The 22,451-nt window shown below is 36.8% G+C and overlaps 1 protein-coding gene across 1 annotated transcript; it reads left to right on the plus strand.

Annotated features, from left to right (window-relative positions):
* The first annotated feature begins 95 nt into the window (after nt 1–95).
* Nucleotides 96–22,451, plus strand: LOC145982844 (dual specificity mitogen-activated protein kinase kinase 6-like). Its single transcript, XM_083116208.1, has 8 exons — nt 96–170; nt 2,597–2,785; nt 6,181–6,235; nt 7,552–7,717; nt 9,348–9,584; nt 17,770–17,949; nt 20,314–20,531; nt 22,169–22,451. Exons 2-8 carry the CDS (start codon nt 2,779–2,781, stop codon nt 22,305–22,307), a joined length of 1,002 nt encoding a protein of 333 aa, XP_082972334.1. The 5' UTR covers nt 96–170; nt 2,597–2,778; the 3' UTR covers nt 22,308–22,451.

The raw sequence follows: 22,451 nt of genomic DNA on the forward strand, positions 1-22,451 counted from the left end.
AGAGAGATATTATACCGTTCATTGGTATGATTTGACATTCTATGTTTGCAGTGAACCGATTCTCTTCTTGAACACTGTATAAAGAATAGAGTTAAGTGTCTGAGTGCGCTGGACGGCGAGCGAGGGGTAGTCATTGCGGAGGTGGTTGTATTTTTTTGTCAGGAATTTGTGTAGGTGTTAAGTGTTTTTATACTCGTAAACATAGTTCTAAAGTTTGTGTGTTGGTGTTATTGGTCATAATAGTTACACTATTCAAAGTTCAGCCAGAAGTAATCTGGCGAATATCGGAAACAACGACTTTCCTAAGTATGTTCCGGACGAAACTTTTTCGACAGGGTGACTTGATACCAAAAACTTGTTTATTAATTAATCTTCAAATTTAGTTTCTTGTATTGTTTGTGGCCTTAGATTCTTCGTTTAATTTATGAAACGATAGTTATTCTGCTGTAGAAGGAACAACTGATACGGGATGCAGTAGTTTGTGTGTTCTAGAATGAATACTCGAGACATTTGTGAAACCTCTTAATATTTTTCAACGATTTGCATAGTAGGCTGATATATTGCTTATGTTGGCATCTTTAGCCATGGCACACTATCACTAAACATTAATAAATTCTACTACTTAAAATAAAATCCCGTTTTTCTTAAATTTATTAATTTAAAAGAGGGTACTACTTTACTATACCGGAGACACCTATCAATGATTTATTTCGCAATTTTTTACATTGCTAACGTACTATTCTGCATTGCGGAACATTTCTTTAGGTGAAATAATGAATTTCTAACGAAAATAATGTCTATTTCTTACGTTAACGAGTACTTACTGTTGTTCCTTATTTCCCACACACCATCCACGGGTAGCCCCAAAAACCATTGACGTTAACCCAAAAATTCACGATAGCCCCACGAACCATCACAGGGACGAGGTATGCCTACTAGGTTAGGTTCCATTAGCACTCCTTTCGTTCAATTTAGCATATACGGACAACATCGGCTTGTAGCAGCAGCAATAGCGCGTATTGTGCTCTCATGCAGAAAGCAAATGGCGGCAGCAGCAATAGCGCATCGGAAATAGATTTTCGTAGAACACCACATCCATTCGCATTAAAATGGATGAAAACTACATTCCCGAACATCAACATCGCTACAGAAAATTATTTGCGTAATTACTTTCTCCTGTAAATGTAAAGAAATCCATCTCCGGTATAGTAAAGTGTTACCTAAATGAGAACACAGAGAATTAGAACAATGATTTCTTAGCTTATAGCATGACAAAAATATAGTCCATTTTGATTTCTGTTATGTTTTTTGTTTGCTGTGAACAAACAGGATTCCCCTCCTTAACCTGGTTTCTTGGACTGAATACATTGCTCAGCACTCTCCACATGTAGGTTATGTTCAAGTTAAGGAGTGGTTGATAGTTATTTTTCTGTGTGATCTCTCTCACTACATTCGTTCCTGTCTGATTGATTTTCCTCATTAAGTTCTTGTAGCATATGAGCAATTTTCTCAAAGTTCAAAGTGCAACGGGATTACATGTTTACAGTTGTGAAGCTACATTCAGACACTTGAATAACAATTTTCTTTGCAAAATTATATACCCAAACACAAGAAATACCATAAACAACAAAGTCATGGAACTACCAAAGTGCAAACACCATTACTATACCCAGGCCAGGCTAATTGTAATGGGCCCCATTCACAGCGCAGGAAGTCTATTTTGATAAAATCCTGTTTCCCTGCTGCTGCATTGGGGAGGAGAAATTTTAAAGCTGCCGCTTGTTGCTCAATTCTGGGGTCAGTGGTAGGTCTAATTGGCTGTTTGACAGCAAGTTTCTTCATAGGTAAACATGGCAACAGAGGGTCACTGCCATAAGGATTAACCCTGTGCCGGAAGTTACGATGGCCTCAAACTAATGCCTCGTAAGATTCATGAACAACATTATATACCTCACAAATAACCTGGAGAAAATTCAAACACAACCATACAAAAGCCAGAGCTTCTCTCCGACTGAGACTACTCTGGCATGCATGCGTGGAAGTGCATTGAAATTCCAATGTATTCATTGGCATCATAAAATTCATGACATATTAATGCCTCCACAATCTCGTGATGGTAGCGTCGTCTCCTTGTAGTCAGGAGGTCCAGGGTTCGATATCCGGTGGAGGCACATAGTGGTTCGGATCCTACTTTAAACTGTAGGTCCGGTCCCGATTAGCCTTACTGTGCATATAATGGACTTAAAACACCAACTCAGTCAATCAATCAGTCATGACATATTCGAGTTCTAAGGTTAATACACCCTCTTTCATTTTATTCTCATCTAAAGGTGTGCTAGGTAGATGTGATAGTGCCAGAATACAAAGTTAACATAAAGTACAGCAAAGTACTTGTGTTCTGTGTATAATGCTTTTATTAATAATTTCCATTACCTGATCATGTTTAAGTACATTATGTGTAACGTGTGTAAGTATTGAGATGATAAACATCGCAGGCAGTTTCTTATCTTTTGAAGCAATGGCTATCATTTGATAAGTAAATTTATGTAATGTCTGGATACTAGCTTTTATGTTTAATGAAACTTTAATTTTACAGTGACCGTGTTTCTTGCCGCTGCCGTCCTCTGAATTGACTGTGCAATGTGAGTCTGTGAGAACTTGCCAAACTGCTGAATGAAAAGGCTTGTCTATTGTCACTGATCAGGGAACTTGGAATACGGACTGCTTTGGATAGGCATTTTCACAAAATATTGTTCCTGGAATTATCCAACGTGAAATATGTCAAGTATGTTTTTGTTATTTTTTTTATGTACAATATGCTACTAGGGTATTAGGCCTGCTTTAGATGGAAGTGTTTCCTTTTAACATTTTTTTCTAGCATAAATGCTTCCAAGAATCGGTACCTGTTCGATCTTGGGACAACACCTCTCACTCGTTTATTTCGTCATTTGTAACATTTGTACTTACCTATTGTGAATTGCGAAACATTCTTTAAGGTGGGATTTTGCTTTTCTCACTGAAATAATTTCAATTTTTCATTACGAGTATTTATTGTTCTTCTTTTTTTGCTTCCGAAAGACACAATGTGGCGGGTACAGCTTGAGTAGCATCGTGGATCATCAGTGGGTATGCATTGTTTCCAACCTTCTTAGCCGAAAAATGCCCCACAAACCATTCACACATAGCCCCAAAAAACATTCACGGTAAGGTAAGGTTATTATTTTCCTGTAGTTTACGGTTATTACAAGCATAAGAAAACAGTTTTTTGTTGTGTCGTTTCAAGAGAACACACGCTCCCAGAAAGTGAAAATAAATGTCTGATGAAGGGAGTGTGTGTTCTCCTGAAACGTCACAACGAAAAACTGTTTTCTTATGCTTGTAATAACCGTAAACTACAGGAAAATAATTCTACAATGGAAGCAATGCATACATACAAGAAAAACAGTTAGGTTAGGCAAACATAGTTAAAATTTGGAGTCATAATATCAGGAATGTATATTTCGTTTTTTCATCTTCTTGCAAAACAATGGCGTGGTTGGAAACACTGACAGGAAGTTAGTTCATCATCCAGTTCACGTAGAGGGAGAACAGCAATTTTGGGAGATATATTTCTCTTCAAAAATACATGAACTCCAGGGCCAATAGATTTAATGATGAAAGAAAATACCTCCACGAACTTTGAAAATGCTACAAGAACTCATTTCCGCAAGTAGTTTCTTCTGTAAAAATGAAGAAGTACGTTGGCCTGAGGTCGAACAGTTACCCAAGAATCTTATGGTACTTACACGGAAGCATTTTATGTAACATTTTGGTTAGCTTTTGCAATTACAATGTATAATATACACTGCACTAAAGGCCCATCGAGTTACACCATGTATTGCGAGTGCACGATGTTTACAATTGAAACAACTAAAATATCCTTCCATACATGTACTGTGTACACTATGAAGTATGTATTTAAGCAGCGCCATTGCTTTGTACCTAAAAACTTTTTATAGAGAACATTATTCCTTTCGGTTGAATAGCTATCAACTTTTTAAAATGCGAAGTGATATGTTGTTTACATCTTACTCGGCAGCCATTACATCTGCACTCAGACCTAGAGTCGCTTCTGATTGGCAATGCTACGGAAATAGGACTGATTCTATCTTTGAGAAATGACATGAAGTATACCATGTCATCTGAAATGCCATACGATTTTTCACTTTACATGGTAACATTTTGATCATGGCTTAAATGTTAAGAAAAATGCTTTCGTCTAAAAACGGCTTTAGTCTTGTACCTATAAGCAATATATAGAATTAACACATGTCAAAGTCATTACCAATACCTTAGTTCTTCGAATCTAAGGCACAGGTTTTTGTCAGATTTTAGACATCCAAAATTCAGGTGCACCTTAGATTCAATTGCGTCTTCGATTCGATGTATATACTACAATATACGTATTTCATGCATGTACAACATAGAATCTACTTCAGTCTCTAATACTGGTAGTTACAAAGAGTAAATATTTTTATCTTAACCTTCCTTAAAATTACTGGTAGCTGCAATACAACAATCAACAGAAGTTACCGATGTTGCAAGGTAAAGTGCCGCATACCATATTTGTAAACAAATATACATGTACACCATAGATGTTTTAATAAACAAAAAATTGTAAAACAGAAGTTACCGATGTTGCAAGGTAAAGTACCGTATAGGTATTTGTAAACAAATAAACATGTACCCTATAAATGTTTAAATAAACACCGCAAAGGTTAAAATATGAATGTCTTTGTGCATATTCCTGCACCTTAAATTCGAACATTTTTTTCTGAAAAAAATTGTAAAATTCAAGTGCACCTTAGATTCGATGGCGTCTTTGATTCGAAGAACTATGGTAATTTCTCAATGTTTGATTCATAATTTTTAAATCCACCTCTACATGATCCAATTGTCATTGAAAGAGAGCATTTATGGTTCAACAAAATCATCAATTGAAAGTTGTTGAACCGTGTTCTTATTGGAAATCTGGAAAGGTCAAAAATTTTCCCCCCTACATGATCAAAGAAAAATTTGACCAGTTCACATTTTTCCAAAAGATAATTGTGTATGGCATGAAAAGAAATGAATAGATTAGCAATTAGTCATAATAAAGATGATACTTTTCTTTCCAAAGTGTGATGTTTATGTATCTTCTCGGTATTATATACTAAATGTAATCCGAGATACCAGGAAAAAATGTGAAAACCGTTGTTTTTCATATTGTTTATGTAAATTGTAGGTTGTTGAATATATTATGTAATCACACCACTTACGGCTATGGAAATATACATCCTTCTTTTCTGTATAATTGTCTGTGGTTTACTTACGGAGTAAGTATTTCATGTTCTTTCAGATAGTTTTAGGCCTAGATAATGTGTGTCAGTTCGAAATGCAATATTATTTTCACAAGTTTAACTTGCAAAAGATTTTAGAATACTGAAAATGAGGTTTCGAGAAACTGGTTTCTGCATTTGAAAGCTACAGAAAATATTAATTAGTGAAAAATTATGTTACGGGTTATGTAGGTATTTTGACGCATTTTAAAAAACTGAAAATATTGTATACATGTGTGGAAGAAGAATGGGTACATTCTAAGGCAATCAGATTTAACAATCAGAACCTCCTTTAAATATACAAATAATAACATTATGTGGCCAAGTAAATATGTGAGACCAGACATGCTTGACATGCCTAACCTACTCACATAAGAATATTGGTGTTGGATTATGATTGTAGTTAAATTTTATGTATGCAAATAGAAAACAATTGCAAATCATCAAAAGAAACTTATTAACAATTAAAATATTTAAAACAATACATTAGTACAGGCATGCATATTTCGTTTTTGCCGAAAACACGAAATGTGAAATAACACACTGTAGTGTTTATTTTTTATGTTTTTGAAAGGTGTGATGTGCATTTTCCAACCATATTTTGTTACGAAATGATGCGAAATGAACTGCAAAACATGAAATAAACTCTTAAACATGAAGTCTGAATTATCTTGCAAGTTATGCAAATCACAGAAAATTTATTAATTCTGCTGCAAATATTTGAGAAGCAAAATTGACTCTTTACACTGGAATAAACAGTAACAGGAACTTCCGAAAAGTGAAACTAAAGTTGTTTTTTTAAATTATTATTATTTTGTTTCAGGGCGAAGACTTGGACCAGGATTAAAAGTTACACTACCAAATGAAACTGCACCAGTGTGAGTACTAGTACATCTTGAAGTTCTAAATGTGTTGTTGTTGTTGTTATTATTATTAGTGTTTCAATTCAAATTTTGGAGGTTTGTTGAAGATTTTGGCAGGAAAAGGAATAATGAGGAGAAAAGACTTAGATCAGTGTGCACACTAACAATTCGGATGGTGGTCAATTCCATATGGGATTGGGGTTACAGTTGTGCATTAAAGGAAAGTTCAATAATTTGTGGACCCATCAAGAATTGGAACCTAGAACTTGTTCATTAAAAGGTGATTTACTCACAGACATTTCATAGGATAATGAGCAATATATGGCATTTTTGCCATGGTTAATCAATAATGAAATATCAAATGTCCGCCATGCCATATGGGTACGATGGTTCCTAGCTACTGATCCACCAGGATACTGTATTTCACCGTGTAATCGTCATACCATTTTTTTAGTCCAGAAATGGTTCATCGCATATTCATCATATAGTATAATTCTCTTTGTCATTTTAAGAGCCAGGATTACAACTGACTTGAAAAAAGTCAGGAAACATGAAAGTAAAATCTACTTTAATGGTGGATGCAGTAAACGTGGGTTTTAGTAATTCATACCTGAAGTTCGGTGTTTCCACGTTGCAAATTTTGATGTTTTCTGAGTGCCGCCAGATGAGAGAAAATGGAACTGTCACCACACGGGAGCAATCAAACCAGTGACACGCTAACATCCAAATCTCAGATGCTTCCTCAGTTAATAAAGGCAGAGAGTTTTTGAAGCTAATTGGAGAACATCCAAATTTACAACGTCATAGCACCAAACTTCACGTATGAAATTCTACTATCTTGAACCATGAAATATTCTGTATAAATGTACAATTTTTGTTAATTTATGTTGAGCAGGGTTGAATAAGGACTATTCTGCTCAGTTTGAAACTTAATTGTTAGCATGTTAAACTCCACAAATGGTTTCGAAATTTATTATAAAATTGCCTGAAAAAGTCAGGGAAATTTGTTTTGTGAAAATGAGTAAGACTTTCAGTATTCCTGTTTTAAAGGTCAACTGGTACATGTAAGCACACGTCATTATTCTGATTCATGATTACTTGTTAGGGCCTCCCCGATGGTGCAGTTGCATCGTAGCCTTATGATCAAGGGGTCCCAGGTTTGATACCCGGTGGAGGCACATAAGGTTTTGGATCCCACTTTAAACTGTAGGTCCAGTCCCAATTAACCTTACTGTGCATATAATGGACTTAAAATGCCAACTCAATCAATCATGCATACTTTTTACTGTTTTCCCTATTTGATACCTTTTTTTTTTTTGTTGTCGTTGCAGAACTCCACCGAGAAACCTAGACAAAAGGACAACAATTACTATCGGTGACCAAACATTTGTCGTGGAAGCTGATGACTTGGAGAAGCTATGCGATTTAGGTCGTGGAGCTTATGGTGTAGTTGAAAAGATGCGCCACGTACCGAGTGGTACAATTATGGCTGTGAAGGTACATATATAATTGTGAATTTAGCTTAGTAATACTGCCATTCAGCTGGAATCTTGTTTTCGCGCAATTTTGTCTCTTCTTGTCCTTGTATAGCTAGCTCTGGAGGTCACCCAGGCTCTCATTGATTGGGAATTTAGAGGTGGTGAGAGCATGATGCTTTCTTTTGACGGCTTCTATCCTTATCTGTTTCTTAAATGTTAGGCACATCCTTCTTCAATGTGCTGATTTTAATGTCCTCAGGCAAAGTTTTAACCTTTCCAGCAATTTATCATCCCCGTTTGTAGATGACAAGAGTGCTTTAACAAATGTTTTTAGATTTGTGACAAGAGTGGTCCTTTTCCATTCAAGGGGCTTTTAACACCCCCTTTATTCAGCAGAGTAAAGATGTACATGGAACGTGGCAACACTGCACACACCAATGTCTGTTGAAGAAAAAAGCACTTCATCTTTTTGAACAATTTAAATTCTAGATGTAAGAATAAGTACAAAGCAACATTTTAAGTAACATCCAACAATTAAGGGTCCAGTGGGGAAGCGGAAGGCCCAAAATTTGAAATTTTCCGTAATTACGCAAAATTTCCGAACCTCGTAATTTTATTTTTTTACATATCCTCGTAGAGTGATCTTTTGTTTTGCTACCCTACAAATTTGGTCCAGCCAGCATCCAAAGGGCCAATGCTAAAAGCAATATTCCGGACATTGTCCTGAAGCTTGCAGCACTGCTGCTTTTTATAATGTTATTATTTTTTACTCAATAAGTATCTTTGCATGGTTGTAGGAATGTACCACCGCTACATATTACATTTTTTCATTCACTTCGGTCTATTGAGGGACACACAAATTCAACCTTCTTCTTCTTCCTTTAGCACTAATTATTGGGAGGTACAATGTATAAATTTTACCTCAACTAAAAGCCCTGTCTTTAAGAAAGAAAACAAAACGAATTTCATCTGTCTACGACAATTTGTTCTCGAGCTATAATTTGTTTTGTATTTCGCGGCAAGTTTGAAAAGCAGGCACATGAAATACTGCCGGCTCTGTTCAAAAGTCAGGCATGCGAGAGGTCTGCCTGCTAAAGGATGATAAACACCACACTCTGAGTATCCCATCTTCAATTTCATCTAATCAGCATTTGTACTCTTTGTCAGGAGCAACACAATAAAAGGAAAGAAAATCCATGTACAGATACCGTGTCTTGTATATCTTGATTAGAGTGAAACCTTTGTGTAGTCAAGCAACTTTAATTTCATATTTTTATGTGTTTTTCTTCAATACAATAAAATATGTTATGTAAACAAGCATATTCCGTGAATCGATGACATTTCAGTAAACATGGTATTTTTTTATCAAGTCGTGTATCTGATATTTCCTGAAAGTAACAATGTTTACCTTTTACACATGTTAACAATACATTTTGGTAACATTACATGAAATTTTAAGTGATCATTGGTAGCAATTAAAAACTCTGGATTTAATAATTTAAAGTTTGAGCTTCAATTTGAATTTAAATATGTGTACAAAAACCAATGGACACTATTAAGATTTTTCTTATTGTTGTTCAAATCTTCTATGAATGAAATACATGTATCAATAAATAAGGTGTACTTACAGTTGCATTTTCTCTCCTCAGAGGATTACGGCCACAGTAAATACTCAAGAGCAGAAGCGGCTTCTAATGGACCTCGATATATCCATGCGTTCTTCAGATTGCCCATACACTGTGCAATTTTACGGAGCCCTTTTTCGCGAAGGAGATGTGTGGATTTGCATGGAAGTGATGGACACAAGTTTAGATAAATTTTATACTAAAGTGTACAATAACAAAAAGCAAATCCCTGAGGACATCTTAGGACATATTGCATATGCTGTAAGTGTAAGCTACATGGTTTTCTTCGCGTTTGTGTGCGTATTTTGTGGAAAAAAAGTGGTGCATAGTGCATTTTTGTAGATTTGGTGCATTTTGTGGATTTGGGAAAGGAAAAATTCTTGTGTACAATCTTTGAGAATTATTTTTATCTTTTAATGCATATTGCTAATGACTACTTTTATTATTATTTTAAATTTTTATGAAGGTAACTACAAAGTACAAGTAGGATAGTAGGATTCCAGGAGTAGTTGTTAGCATACTGTATTTGTAGTAAAATCATAGGTTTGATCCCCACAAGCAGAAAGAAATTGTTTGTTTGAAAATGTGAGGAGAGGTGTTCCCTTGAAACATAGTGTTAAAATAGGTATAAGTAGTCAGAATCAGTAGACAGTTGAGATTTAAGGCTGAGCTGATGTATCAGTATTCGCCGATACCAGTGGTATGAGTATCGGTTGGATATCATTTACCAATACTTTTCTGATGTTTTGATTGTTGGCGGGTTCTGCAAAAATAACACATATACAGTCAACTCTCGATTCAACGACCTTTCACAGTTCCCGGGAAAAGGGTCGTTATTTCGAAGGGGTCGTTATTGGAATTTGCACCAATTTTCAGCTTAAAGGGAGCTGAAACGGACAGAAAGATGCCTAGGAGATGGTAACACCATTTATCCTGGTAGTTATACAACCTGTTATGCACAGGATGCGTGTTGTGAGAAGGAAAATAGAACATGAAAAAGTTTTCACAAACGAGAATTTATAATAATGTTACTTTGTTTCAATTGTGCACAGTCGTTGCTTTTCCAGTAAATTCTTACAATTCTAGTTCCTGAGAAATCCGTCTGCACTGAGACCAATGGAAAGGAAAACAATCTCTCGCTTATTGCAAGCGAAACTCGAAGAATCTTGACACCAGTCAGACTGGTGCCAGCAAAAGTCGGGAGATAATCGGGCAGAATGAATGTTGGATTTTATACAGGTTCACTGGAGCATTGTCTGTTACAAGATTAACTGGTAAGATTAGATCTCTCGGGAGAAACAACACAGGTTGTCTCTAGGTACCAGACAAAAAAAAATAAAGGCAGGGCTGTAATTTTCGTTCTGGTTCGGCTGTGTAAAATACATCGTAAAAAAAGTCACTTTTCTTTGCTTCAACCAACTTCATTCTCCCTCCTTCCCCATTCAAGGGAGCAGTCCAAACTCCTTCCTTGACTTGCATTGTAATCCAGCGTGAAAAAGGAAACGCGCAACTTGCGATCTGTGTTCACCCAATGCGTATTCTAGGACACGTAAACAGCGTTAATAAACAGCGTGGCAGTCGATAATCATTCGGGTTTGGAATTGAATTTCACTTTAAACTGTATATTTAGTCCCGATTAGCCCATCAGCATAAAATGAACTGAAAACAAGCTTTATGAAATTGCGCATTTTCACATGTCAAAATGGTAGATCGTTATTTACTCTCATGTTAATCGACGATTGAATGTTGGATTTAGGAGTATTCTCGATGTCAAACACCCACCCCTCCAAACGTTTTCCCCTTGAATAATGTCTTTTTAATCTGTCTCAGTTATACATTGAACTCTTTTTTTTCCCCTCCACATGAATGGTTCTGAAAAAAAAAAAGCGGATGCAAATTAAATTAAAGATTTGCTTATCAGAAGGCGCAGAACATGAAGTTATTTTAACTCTTGTTTTCCTTTCTGGAGATCGAATTATCGTCAAATCAAAACAGCTTTGCGAGATTCAAAACAATATCCTTTTTCTTCACGCTGGATGAGTCATCGCTGTTATCGGCAAGGGACAGCTTTGCAGATGCTAGACAAAACACTGGCGCCAGCTGCATCGTAAAAACAAAGAGACCGGCTGGAAGTTCGAGCAACAGGTGGCGGAAGAGAATAATCCCAGCATTTTACAGATAACGCAACTGTCAAAGACGGAACTTTTAACAGCAGTGTAAGGAAGAAAGAAATGACCCTTGCTTTACGTTTTACCATGCAACAGACAATAATAGGGGCAATATTTCCTATGCAGACAACAGCATTAAAAAAAAAAAAAAAAAAAAAATCTGCAATTATCAACATTGCCGTGCACACCAGTGGCGGAGAATGAGCTGGGGAAAGGGAGTTGGGTCACGTTCTTTTATTACTTGTTCTATGTTGTTTTTTTTCAAGAATATATCCAGAACTGGTTGCCCCATTTTAGACGTCAAAGGAAAGGAAGAGGGGTGGGTCATTTTCCACCCTCGCCTGTAATCAGCCCGCATCAGCAAGAAAATCGGGGCTGAAACAATCTGCATCCCCCCCCCACGTTTGCTGACATGAAAAGTGGGAGAAGTCAGTCAGCCAACGGAACACTTTTTTGGCAGATATTACGACATCGACACAATTAGGAAAACGTATGAAGTGGGATTATGATGCACGTAAGATCGAAGTAAACTTTTATGGAAACCTGGATGACAACGCATTAAGCGGCTTGACGATCTTTAGTTCATCAATGTGGTTTTGATTATCTAAAAGTTTCGCTTTTTTGTGAAGTGTTGCAGGGAACAAAGAACACTTTTTGAATGAAAGCTGTTACCGGAAGTTGTCGTCTACAAGGCCGAGAGTTGCTCACTCACGGGAACCTGCTGAACTCTAGGTCAGAGCTGGACAGATGGGCCAGACTTCCAGGCGCCAATCATCTGTATTTTCGAACATTCCTGCGATCTTATCTCTCAAGGTGGTGTATTTATCGATGAAAGAGCTTGACCTGCCATACACATTGGCAAAGTCTGCAAGTCCAGCAGTCATTTCAGGCTGCTCCTCCCCCCCTCCTCCGCGAGTTTTAAGCAGCTCTTAGGACAAGGAAACAAGTCAAGTCGATTTAAAATAACATCCAAGCACATTCGATTTTCTTTTCTCGCGTATCCAAGAGCAAGCCTGGCGCGTTGGGTAGCGTCCGTCGGGTGCGGTGTAACATTGGTGCGCTTGAGGGAGCGGAGGGCAGAGGTCAAGTGCTATTGGATATCACTCAAGCATGGTGTGGTGGTGTCTATTTTTAGTTCAGACCTAATTATGAGCGGTAGAGCGCTCGTAAAGGGAATGAGTGGAGGAAAAAACAACGCATTTTTCGGCCGGTTTCCTTCAATTTTTCAACTTTTTTTTCCAAATTTTTCTAATTTTTTCTAAATTTTTCACGGTTTCCGGGAAAAGGGTCGTTACTTCGAGAGGGTCGTTATACCCGGGGTCGTAGAATCGAGAGTTGACTGTACTTGTGTGGATTCTAATTATCCCGGAAATTATGCAAAATTCTAAGTTTCCATTGAGTTTGTACCAATATTGTGTGGAAAAACAAACTATATTGTAATTAGATAATAGGTATTCTAATGTTTGGATGTAATTCTTGAATATTTTAAACCAAAACTAGTAAATTGATGCTTATAATTGGAGTCGAATGGTCATGCACTAATATTAATCAATATTTTGAAGGATTTTTAATTGTTGCAATTTTCAAGCAATGGTGTAAGTGAGAATCTGTAAGAGTATCTATCGATATTGGTATGGGTATCAAGCCCTGTTAATATTACATTCCAACATAATGCTTGTGCAGGATAATGGACTTGAGACTTACATAACCTCCTTACTGTGTTCTGTAAAGTCATTCTCATTAAAAAATGAAACACCTAAATCTTGGAAAATTTGCTGTGTGTTATGTAACTCTCCAGTGATTATTAGAGGCACATATTTTGGGTAAATAAAAAAGCAAAATTTCGGTACAAAAACAGAGTCGATTTCGGGTTCAAAAGCAGTAATTAAAATAAAATTTCGGTGTTATAGTGGTGAATATTCACATCAAAAGTGCTATATAAGATGACATTGTGGTTTTAAAATTGTGAATATAATCCTAAATTTAATTTAAAAACTTCACATATTACACAAAATAAACTTATCCCTTCTAATAGCACATTTATGTAGTTACCAGAGTATTAAGTTTATTCCTGTGTAAAGGGGTCCATTTTTGCTTCTCAAATATTTACAGCAAAATTAATCAATTTTCCGTGAATTGCATAACTCACAGGATACTTCAGACTTTCGAAAGTGTTGCGTTGGTATATTCACTGTAAATTTCGTTTTTTAAGAGTCTATTTCGCATTTTGCAGTTCATTTCGCATTATTTCGTGATAAAACAGAGTAGGAAAATGCACTTCACACCTTTCAGAAACATGAAAAGTGAACATTACAGCATGTTATTTCATATTTCGTGTTTTCGTCAAAAACTAAATTTTCATGCCTCTGTTGATAAGTTAATCCATTGCAGTGAAACGAGTACTTCAAAATTTATGTGTCACCTTTTTATTGCAGTTGACTGTACATGTGAATAGGCAAAATATTAGGATATTAAGGCAGATGCAAACTGGAAATAACATGATTAGGTGAAGCAGAATAAATTTTTCGTATTGAGCAATCAGACTTGGATTTCTATGTTATTTGCTTTGAGGGTAGCTCTCATTATTGGAATGGATTTAGTAATATAGCAAAGTAGTACAAATCGAGTGTGCAAAACTTGGCAGTATGAGAATACTTTGTGACATTAGTTTTTTTTTTTGCCTGGTGAATTGAAATTTTATAATCACTTGTTATGCCACATGATGGAATCAGCAAACACCTATCGATATTTCTCTTGTAGTTTATGGTCATTACAAGCATAAAAACACAATTTTTGTTGTAACGTTTCAGGAGAAGACACATTCCCTTCATGTCTGATGTCTACAGAAGTGTTACAACAAAAAAATGGTTTTTACACTTGTAACAGCCACAAACTACAAGAGGAATAACTCCAAAATGCAAGCAAATGGAATTGGAGAGAAATACTTTGTATTTATTAATCGATACAGACAGTTCCATACTAAAGTGTACATGGAAAAATTAGTGGTTCATAGAGAAAAATATTGTAGCTATTTTATAAAAGATGTAGGAATATTTTGTGGTAAATTTGATAAGCTGACTTGCAATGGTTACATGCTACCCTAACATGTGTAAGTCATGAAGAATCTCAGCTGTAAATGTTCTGAGAAAGAAGGCCAGGGAAAGGGATAAGAATATTCAGCACTGTCCAGGCATCTATAAAGTACTGACTCAGAGTGTCATGGTTTCCAGGGAGGATATCGCTTGGCATCAAAAATCTTCCATTGTTCCACCTTCACTCACATTTTAATATACAGCAACACAAAAAATGAATAGTGCAATAAAAATACATTACAATCTGTCCAAGCTTTCGGCTCCATCTTGGGGTTCTCATCAGGGCTGCAATCAGGAGATTGCAAGATATACGAGGTGCATTTCAAAAGAAAGGACCGATTATTTATAAAAAGTTACTGGCAATAGTGTTCAGATTGCGCCTGCGCAGTAACATCAACTCGTCCATTGATGACCTCACAATCGTATTTTTGCTAGTCAGCTGTTGGTTATTGTGTGAGTTATACTGTGTTAAAATGGCTGCATGAATACATAATCCTGCCAGTTGAAAACTACGGTCTGTGATTCGATTTCTTAAAGCCAAAGGTCATGATGCTGCCAAAATTCACCGAGAATTGTGGGAGGTATTGAATGAAGGAAAAGTATGGCAATGATGTACTGCAAATGGTTCCCTTGAATGGGAGCTTTTGATCACTCCCTGTATAGTCCGGACCTTACACCTAGTGACTATCACGTCTTCCTGCACATCAAAAAGTGACTTGCATCTTGACGATTTGAATAAACTGAAGTGTTCAAAATCTCAGTTTTGGTTTTTCTGAACTCCCAGGCGGTGAACTTCTGTGCAGAGGGTATAAAAAAAAGCTTGTTTAACGGTACCAAAATTGGGATATGTACGTGTTTGTAACCACTAATACAGAGTTCTTTCACTTCTTTGATATAATCAATCGGCCCTTATTTCTTAAATGTGCCTTGTACTTTTTGTGTCCACTGACATAGCAAGTAGTGACATTGAAATTACTGCTGCTTCTCTCATCGTCTCGACCAGACCTGAGGATGACTGAGATGGAGCCGAAAGCTGGGACAGATTGCTAATGTTTTTTTTTATGATGTTCATTTGTTTTTTGTTGTGGTATTCTAAAATGTCTTTCCTGGATGTAGCATAAGGAGTTTTTTATATTCACCTTCACACACCATTCTGTCAAATAATGATTTATTTCAATATTTGCTCTCCTGCATGGTGGGGTTGCACAGCATGCTTTGATGCAAGGGTACCTGGTTTCAAATCTCAGCTTTTGCAGTTGTGTTTTTTGTAAGTGTCTCTTCACCAATTTCATCATTTTGCCACTCATGTTCATCATCGCGATTAGCCAAAGAGGCAGAAAAGCGATACTAAAAAACAAAATTCAAATTAAATAATTATATTATTTATCTTTGTAATTGTATGAATGTTCTAGTACTTGAATAAAAATAATGAAAAGTATTAAATCAATAATACGAGGGTTGCTGGCAAGGTTTCTGCAAACTATCACCAACAGTGGCACTAGTGTTTCGCTATTATAAAAATCTGAAGACTAGACCCTTTTTAAGTTTAAATTATATTTGATTGTTTGTTTAAGTCTATTTGTTTATTTTTCAAAGCAATTTGAAGAAGTAGTTTCGTATGAGAAATTGAAATTTCTTGTGAACACTTTCGGCCAATGATTTTTTATGATTTCAAATGTAGTTTAACACCGAAACAACGCATTGAGCGACTTCATTTGGCTTTTGGGGATGAAGCACCATCCAATAGGACTGTGTATAATTGGTTTTCCGAATTCCAGCACGTTTCTCAGTGATGAATTTCGTGAAGGTCGTCCATCCGCGTCTGTTGTTGCCAGTAATGTTGATGCTGTTCGTGAAATGATTTGAGAGATATCAGCATGTGACATACCACGAGATTCAGGCATCCTTGAACATTGACATGAAAGCAATACATACGAGTTTGCATGGTCATCTGAACGTACGGAAACTTCAAGCCGTTGGATCACATACAACTTGAAGAAGCTCAAAAACTGGCTCGTGTAAATTGATGTAAATAAATGCTCAAAAATTTCAACCGAGGCAAGTCAAATCTGGTGTGCTACGTCGTTACAGGGGATGAAAGTTGGATCTATTCATGTGAACCCGAAACTAAACAGCAATCCACTGTTTGGGTGTTTCAAAGTGAGCCAAAACCAACGAAAATTGTTCGTTCGAGGAGTGCTGCCAAGCAAATGATTGCTTGTTTCTTAGGTTATACTGGGCATGTGGCAACAATAGCTTTAGAAGAATGAAGGACTGTAAATGCTGAGTGGTATACAACAATTTGTTTTCCAAAGGTCATCAATGAATTGCTAAAACAAACCCAAATCGTCGCATTATTCTTCACCACGACAATGCCAGTTCCCAATCAGCACACCAAACTTGATTTTTTGTCCAGTAAAAATGTCGAATTAATGACTCATTGTCCGTACTCACCTGATTTATCACCTAATGACTTCTTTTTGTTCCCACACATGAAAAATAAGATGGGTGGTGAGCGATTTGTGTTGTCTGAAGCAGCTGTTGATGCATTCCGAACAGCAGTTTTTGAGGTATGAGCTTCAGAGTGGAAAAAATGCTTCCAAAATTGGTTTGAGCGTATGCAAAAGTGTATCGATCTTAAGGGTGAATACTTTGAGAAACAATAAAGCCATTCCCAGAATTTCACATGTCTTTTTTCATATTGATTGCAGAAACATTTCCAGCAGCCCTCGTATTTATGTCTTTGCAAATATACAGTATCAATAATAAATATACATGTACACTGTGAAACCTCAATTTTATATTTGATACATAATTATTCTTCATGGTTATAAAGTTTTGCCAAAATTTACAGTTTCCTCCATTGTAGGTTTTTCCACCTTGGTCTTGTGAAAAATACAAAATCGAGGTTCCACCATGTAAATACTTTGCATTTTATTTGTATTTTTGAAACATGGCATTTATTAAAAGAACAATCAAAGCCAACATGTGGTAATACGAACATTGCTCAAACTCACGACCATGATATAGTCAAAATATTGTATGTGAAAATACTATGTTCTAGAAATACAAATAAAACACAATAAGTGGTGTTATTTTGCCACAAATCATGTTGACACAAGGTTCACCAGGTTCTAGTATATTTTGTCAATTATTTGTTTTCTTACGTATGTTTTTCATTTGCAGGTAGTAAATGCCCTACACTATCTGTATTCTCAGCTGAAGGTTATACATCGAGATGTGAAACCGTCCAATATCCTCATTAACAGAAGAGGCGAGGTTAAGATGTGTGACTTTGGGATCTCAGGGTATTTAGTGGATTCTGTAGCCAAAACGATAGACGCTGGGTGCAAACCATACATGGCAGTAAGTAAAACTATCAAATTTTCTGTGTGTACGAGGGCCATTTTTCTTGTAGTGGCAACATGTATGAGAAAGAGACATGAAAGAAGATACATACCTGGAATCATTTACAACCCTTCAATGTAATCTCCTGCTGCTGCGTGAACACATTTTCAAACATCTGGCAGTCGTTGGATGCCATTGATAGCTCCCGTTCGTGCCAGTGTGCGCAGAGACCACCCTGTGGCCAAAATGATGATCTGGAAAGCGTTTCCCCCTCAGCAGTTCCTTCATCTTGGGAACAAATGAAAGTCGCAGGGACTCAGGAGAAGAAGGTGGGTGCTCCAAAACCTCCCAACCCCTTTGTTGCAGTATGTTCTGCACCACTTGTACTGTATGACATCTGTGTGTGTGGATCTGTTGCATTGCAAGGATGCCCACCACCATGTTCTTTCGTGGCTGATTCACAACCACTTTCAAATGCCTAGGCCCATCTGGCAACGGTATAATATGGTAAGGCATGGTCCTCACATGCCTCGCGTAAGCCCTTGTGAATTTACCGTGTATTCCTTCCACGTACAACCTGAAAATTGATGAATATTCGCTGTTCTTCACACGTGAACATTGTTCAGGGCGGTATTATACGCACGCTTCACTTTAACGTCTTCTAACTACCACACAACAGTACTATTCAGCACCAAACACCTACACACGATCCGTAGTACAAGACTAAACAAGACCCAATCGTCTTTTGTCCCAGCGAGAACTGACAAGCGTATATCAACAGTGTTGCAACTACAAGAAAATGGCCCTCGTAATTAGATTGAAGTCAAATTTTAAATAGGTTGAGAATTTGGTGTTTGGCTTCCACAAGTTGAACAGAAAGATGAACAAAACATTGTAACACAAAACTTTAATGTTAAATCATCCTTGGAGCTTTGTGAATAAATGCAGGTGTTTCTAAGCTGCTAATATTATTAATCTTTGGAACAATTTGTTGGGGCAGTTGTCGTTCTTTTAAAGTTGCAGCTGTTTGAAGCTTTCATGTCAACCTCTCAACTTCAAAGCTGGTTATATTGGGTGTATAATTAAGAAGAAAAATTTAAAATTCCCAAATTTTTGGGCAATCTAATAATGTTTTGCAAATTCAAAAATAAATTATGCATTTCATGCTGTTTGTTACATACATTGTCACAAGGGTGCCCACAGAGGGGGCCAGAGGGAGCAACTTTCCCCTCCACTGTGATATCAGGTAAAAACTTCAAATTCTAGTATGAAAAGATGGATGAAATGTACAAAGAACTGTTCATCAACAATGTGATAGATGTTTATGGAAAGGAAGCAAGTCAAGCCCAGTTTCTATTTAAATATTAGACTGAAGTCTGAACTTGACTACAACGCTAAGGTATTTTCAATTCAATTTCATGATTTGTAAAATAATAAAAGGTAAGATATGAGACTTTATGTCTGAAGGGCAAGATGCAAAAATCTTGCTCTGTCCCCAGTGAAAATTCGTAATTGGGGGGAATGCTGGCCCCTGTGGCAGAGCAGTGCTACGATGCCAGAGGTCCATGGGTGTTTGTGAGTGTTCATTCATGTCATCACTCATCCCCATCTTCGCCAATTAGCCAAAAGTGGCACAAAAAGCGAAGTAAAATAAACTAAATCAAGGAATCATTCAATCAGTTTGGGGAAAGGGGGGGGGGTGCTTCTATGGATCAACATGGAGAAAATGCAGTGGGTGGGAGATGTCTATGAAAATTATTCTAGTAGAGGGAAGCATTATGAGATTGGGGTAGCATCCTCAGTTTGAGCACTGTTCCTTGCTCTCGACAATGAAGATGAATGATAACATGTTGGATAATTCAGTGGTATTTTTTTTCTAAGCCAAATGGGAAAATTTATGTACCTTTACCTTACTCAACGCACCCGAAGCAGAATATTGTAGCTACAAATGCTAAAACACTTTCTAAACATTTACTCCAGTTCAAATAGTCGTAGCGGTGGAGTGGTTAGCACAGCATGCTATGACAGGGATCCCAGCTTGGGCATGGATGTACGTTGTGAGTGTTGCTTCGTCAATTTCATCATATCATCAATCATCCTCATCTTTGCGATTAGCCAAAAGTGGCAGAAAAGCAAAGTAAAATAAACTAAATCAGTCAAATATTAGTGGATGTACCAGCAGTGTTATAGACAGTCTGACTGTGATCATAGAAAGAAAGATCTTACAAACCCACTCCTTTTTGCTGTAATAAATGTATTCAGTACATTCTTTCTTTTTTGTGTGCAAGAAATAAAATTTGAAAACAAAATATACACACTAATATTGAACTACATGAGAGCCAGAATAGTAGGTACTTTCTCATTCCTTTTATTTTTTTAAAGCCTGAAAGAATTGACCCAACTGGAGACCCTGGAAAATATGACATACGATCTGACGTTTGGAGTCTAGGCATTTCAATGATAGAATTAGCAACAGGAAAGTTTCCGTACAGTAGCTGGGGAACGCCATTTGAACAGCTGAAGCAAGTGGTGAAAGATCCTCCACCTCAACTGCCCCCTGGAGTATATTCACCAGAGTTTGAGGATTTTATCAATCAATGGTAAGTTTAATCAGTAAAGTGAGTTTGTAACTTTAGTTCCGAACAAAATTGTTAGACGAGGTGGGACAGTTATTTTTAGTACCACACTAATCTCCACTGATACTGATATCTGAAAATTGTAAAAAGTTTAGAATATTTATGAATTTCAGTGCATACATTTTTATTGAATTTCAAAATTTGACAAATTTTCCAGCAGATACAGGTCGCCGTGACTGCGTAAGTTGATCAGTGTCAGTGTTTTCAAAGCTCTCTTATTTCACTGTGACAAAATATATTACAAAAACAAACACTTTTTCTAAGGTAGAATTTTCCACAGATTTCAAATATCAGAAAATGTAATTAATATCTGTACATTTGTAATGGTATGTACCTTAAAATACCTTAAATAAAATGACATCAGAGTATAAAAATACCTCCTAATACAAAGTAATTTTTTCACATAATATTGGTACAAAATCAATGGAAACTGAGTTTTGCATAATTTTCCAGGATAATCGGACACTACAAAAGTGTTGCATGACATATTTGCAGATCCCTCGAAACATTGGAAAAGTATCGGGCAGTATCAGTAAATAAAATTCAACAGATACATTCTGATACTGATACATCAGCATCGGCTCAATCTTATTTGAAATGCAATGCATGACACATGTAATACAGGAAACAAGTATGGAAACACCCATTTAAAACACATACAGATGGTAAAACACAAATTAAACAAACATACGGATTCATAATACAGGGAGGGAAGGTGTGTGTGTGTGTGTGTGGGGGGGATCAGATAGGGTATGTGACTGAAATAGCAGCCATCTTGTTGGATTCAACTCCATATTTTTTAATGGAAAGGTGGGCATGTAACGTAAAAATTGGCTAGATTTCCAGGAGAAACTCATTGGTGTGCTTCACTTTCTTTTTCTCCCTCCCTATCTCTATCCCCCTGCCATGCCCTCCCTTCCCCTCCTCAAGGTGAAGTCTGAATTTGGACAGGAAGTCCCATCAATTCTAGTACTGAAATACAGTGGAACCAGCTGCTGGCTGGGAAACAACGAATCAGCGATCAGTTGAATTCTCTTTGACTGACATTGGGCATTTTCGAGTCACAAGGCACCATAAGTTCCTGGCGGGACAAAACAAATAAGCATCAGACATACAGCATGTTGCCAAACGTACTGTCAAACAGAGAGAGAGAGAGTGGGTTGGTTGGTTGGTCGGTCGGTCAGTCCAAACAAGCTAATAAAAACAACTGACAAAAACAGATATATGCTTGGCAACGTTGTAATGGGAGAGCGATGTTATCCGTACAGATTTTATATTTCACAGCTGAGAGTGTTGACACTCATCTAGGCACACACCCCCAAAGATGATTGGTGTACATATGAAGCTATGTAGCAGAAAATAGGTCAGCCACCAGTTTGGCCCACTATCAGTATAAAATGCATAATTGAGGAAAAATCTTATAACATTTTGCTGTGTTGAGACAGCAAGATTGAGTGTATAATGCGCAAAAATGTAAAATCCAGGAACATAAAATCGAGGTTCCACTGTATTCGGATACCGCACACCCCTAGAATTTGCTACTATAAGTTTGTATTATACAGGAATAGCATGTATAACTTTTGTGCCTTTTTCTATTACAGCTTGAAGAAGGATTACACTGCTCGCCCAAACTACAGTCAATTGCTGACCCATCCATTCATCGTTCAACATTCGAACGTAGGGACTGTCTCAGAATTTGTTAGTGAAATTCTGAACTTGGAGGATCAAACCACAAGATAATAGTGGTTGATTGCATTGTATTGTCATATTGGCAACTTTTTACGATAATTATGTAAAATGGACAATTTTTCCTGTTAGGCTATGGAATATTTTATCATATTTTACTAGTTGATTTGCTTTTTGAAATGTTAGTAAAAATAACAA

This window comes from Lepisma saccharinum, unplaced genomic scaffold (assembly GCF_977018435.1).
Source record: "Lepisma saccharinum unplaced genomic scaffold, izLepSacc3.1 HAP1_SCAFFOLD_450, whole genome shotgun sequence".
Taxonomy (NCBI): domain Eukaryota; kingdom Metazoa; phylum Arthropoda; class Insecta; order Zygentoma; family Lepismatidae; genus Lepisma; species Lepisma saccharinum.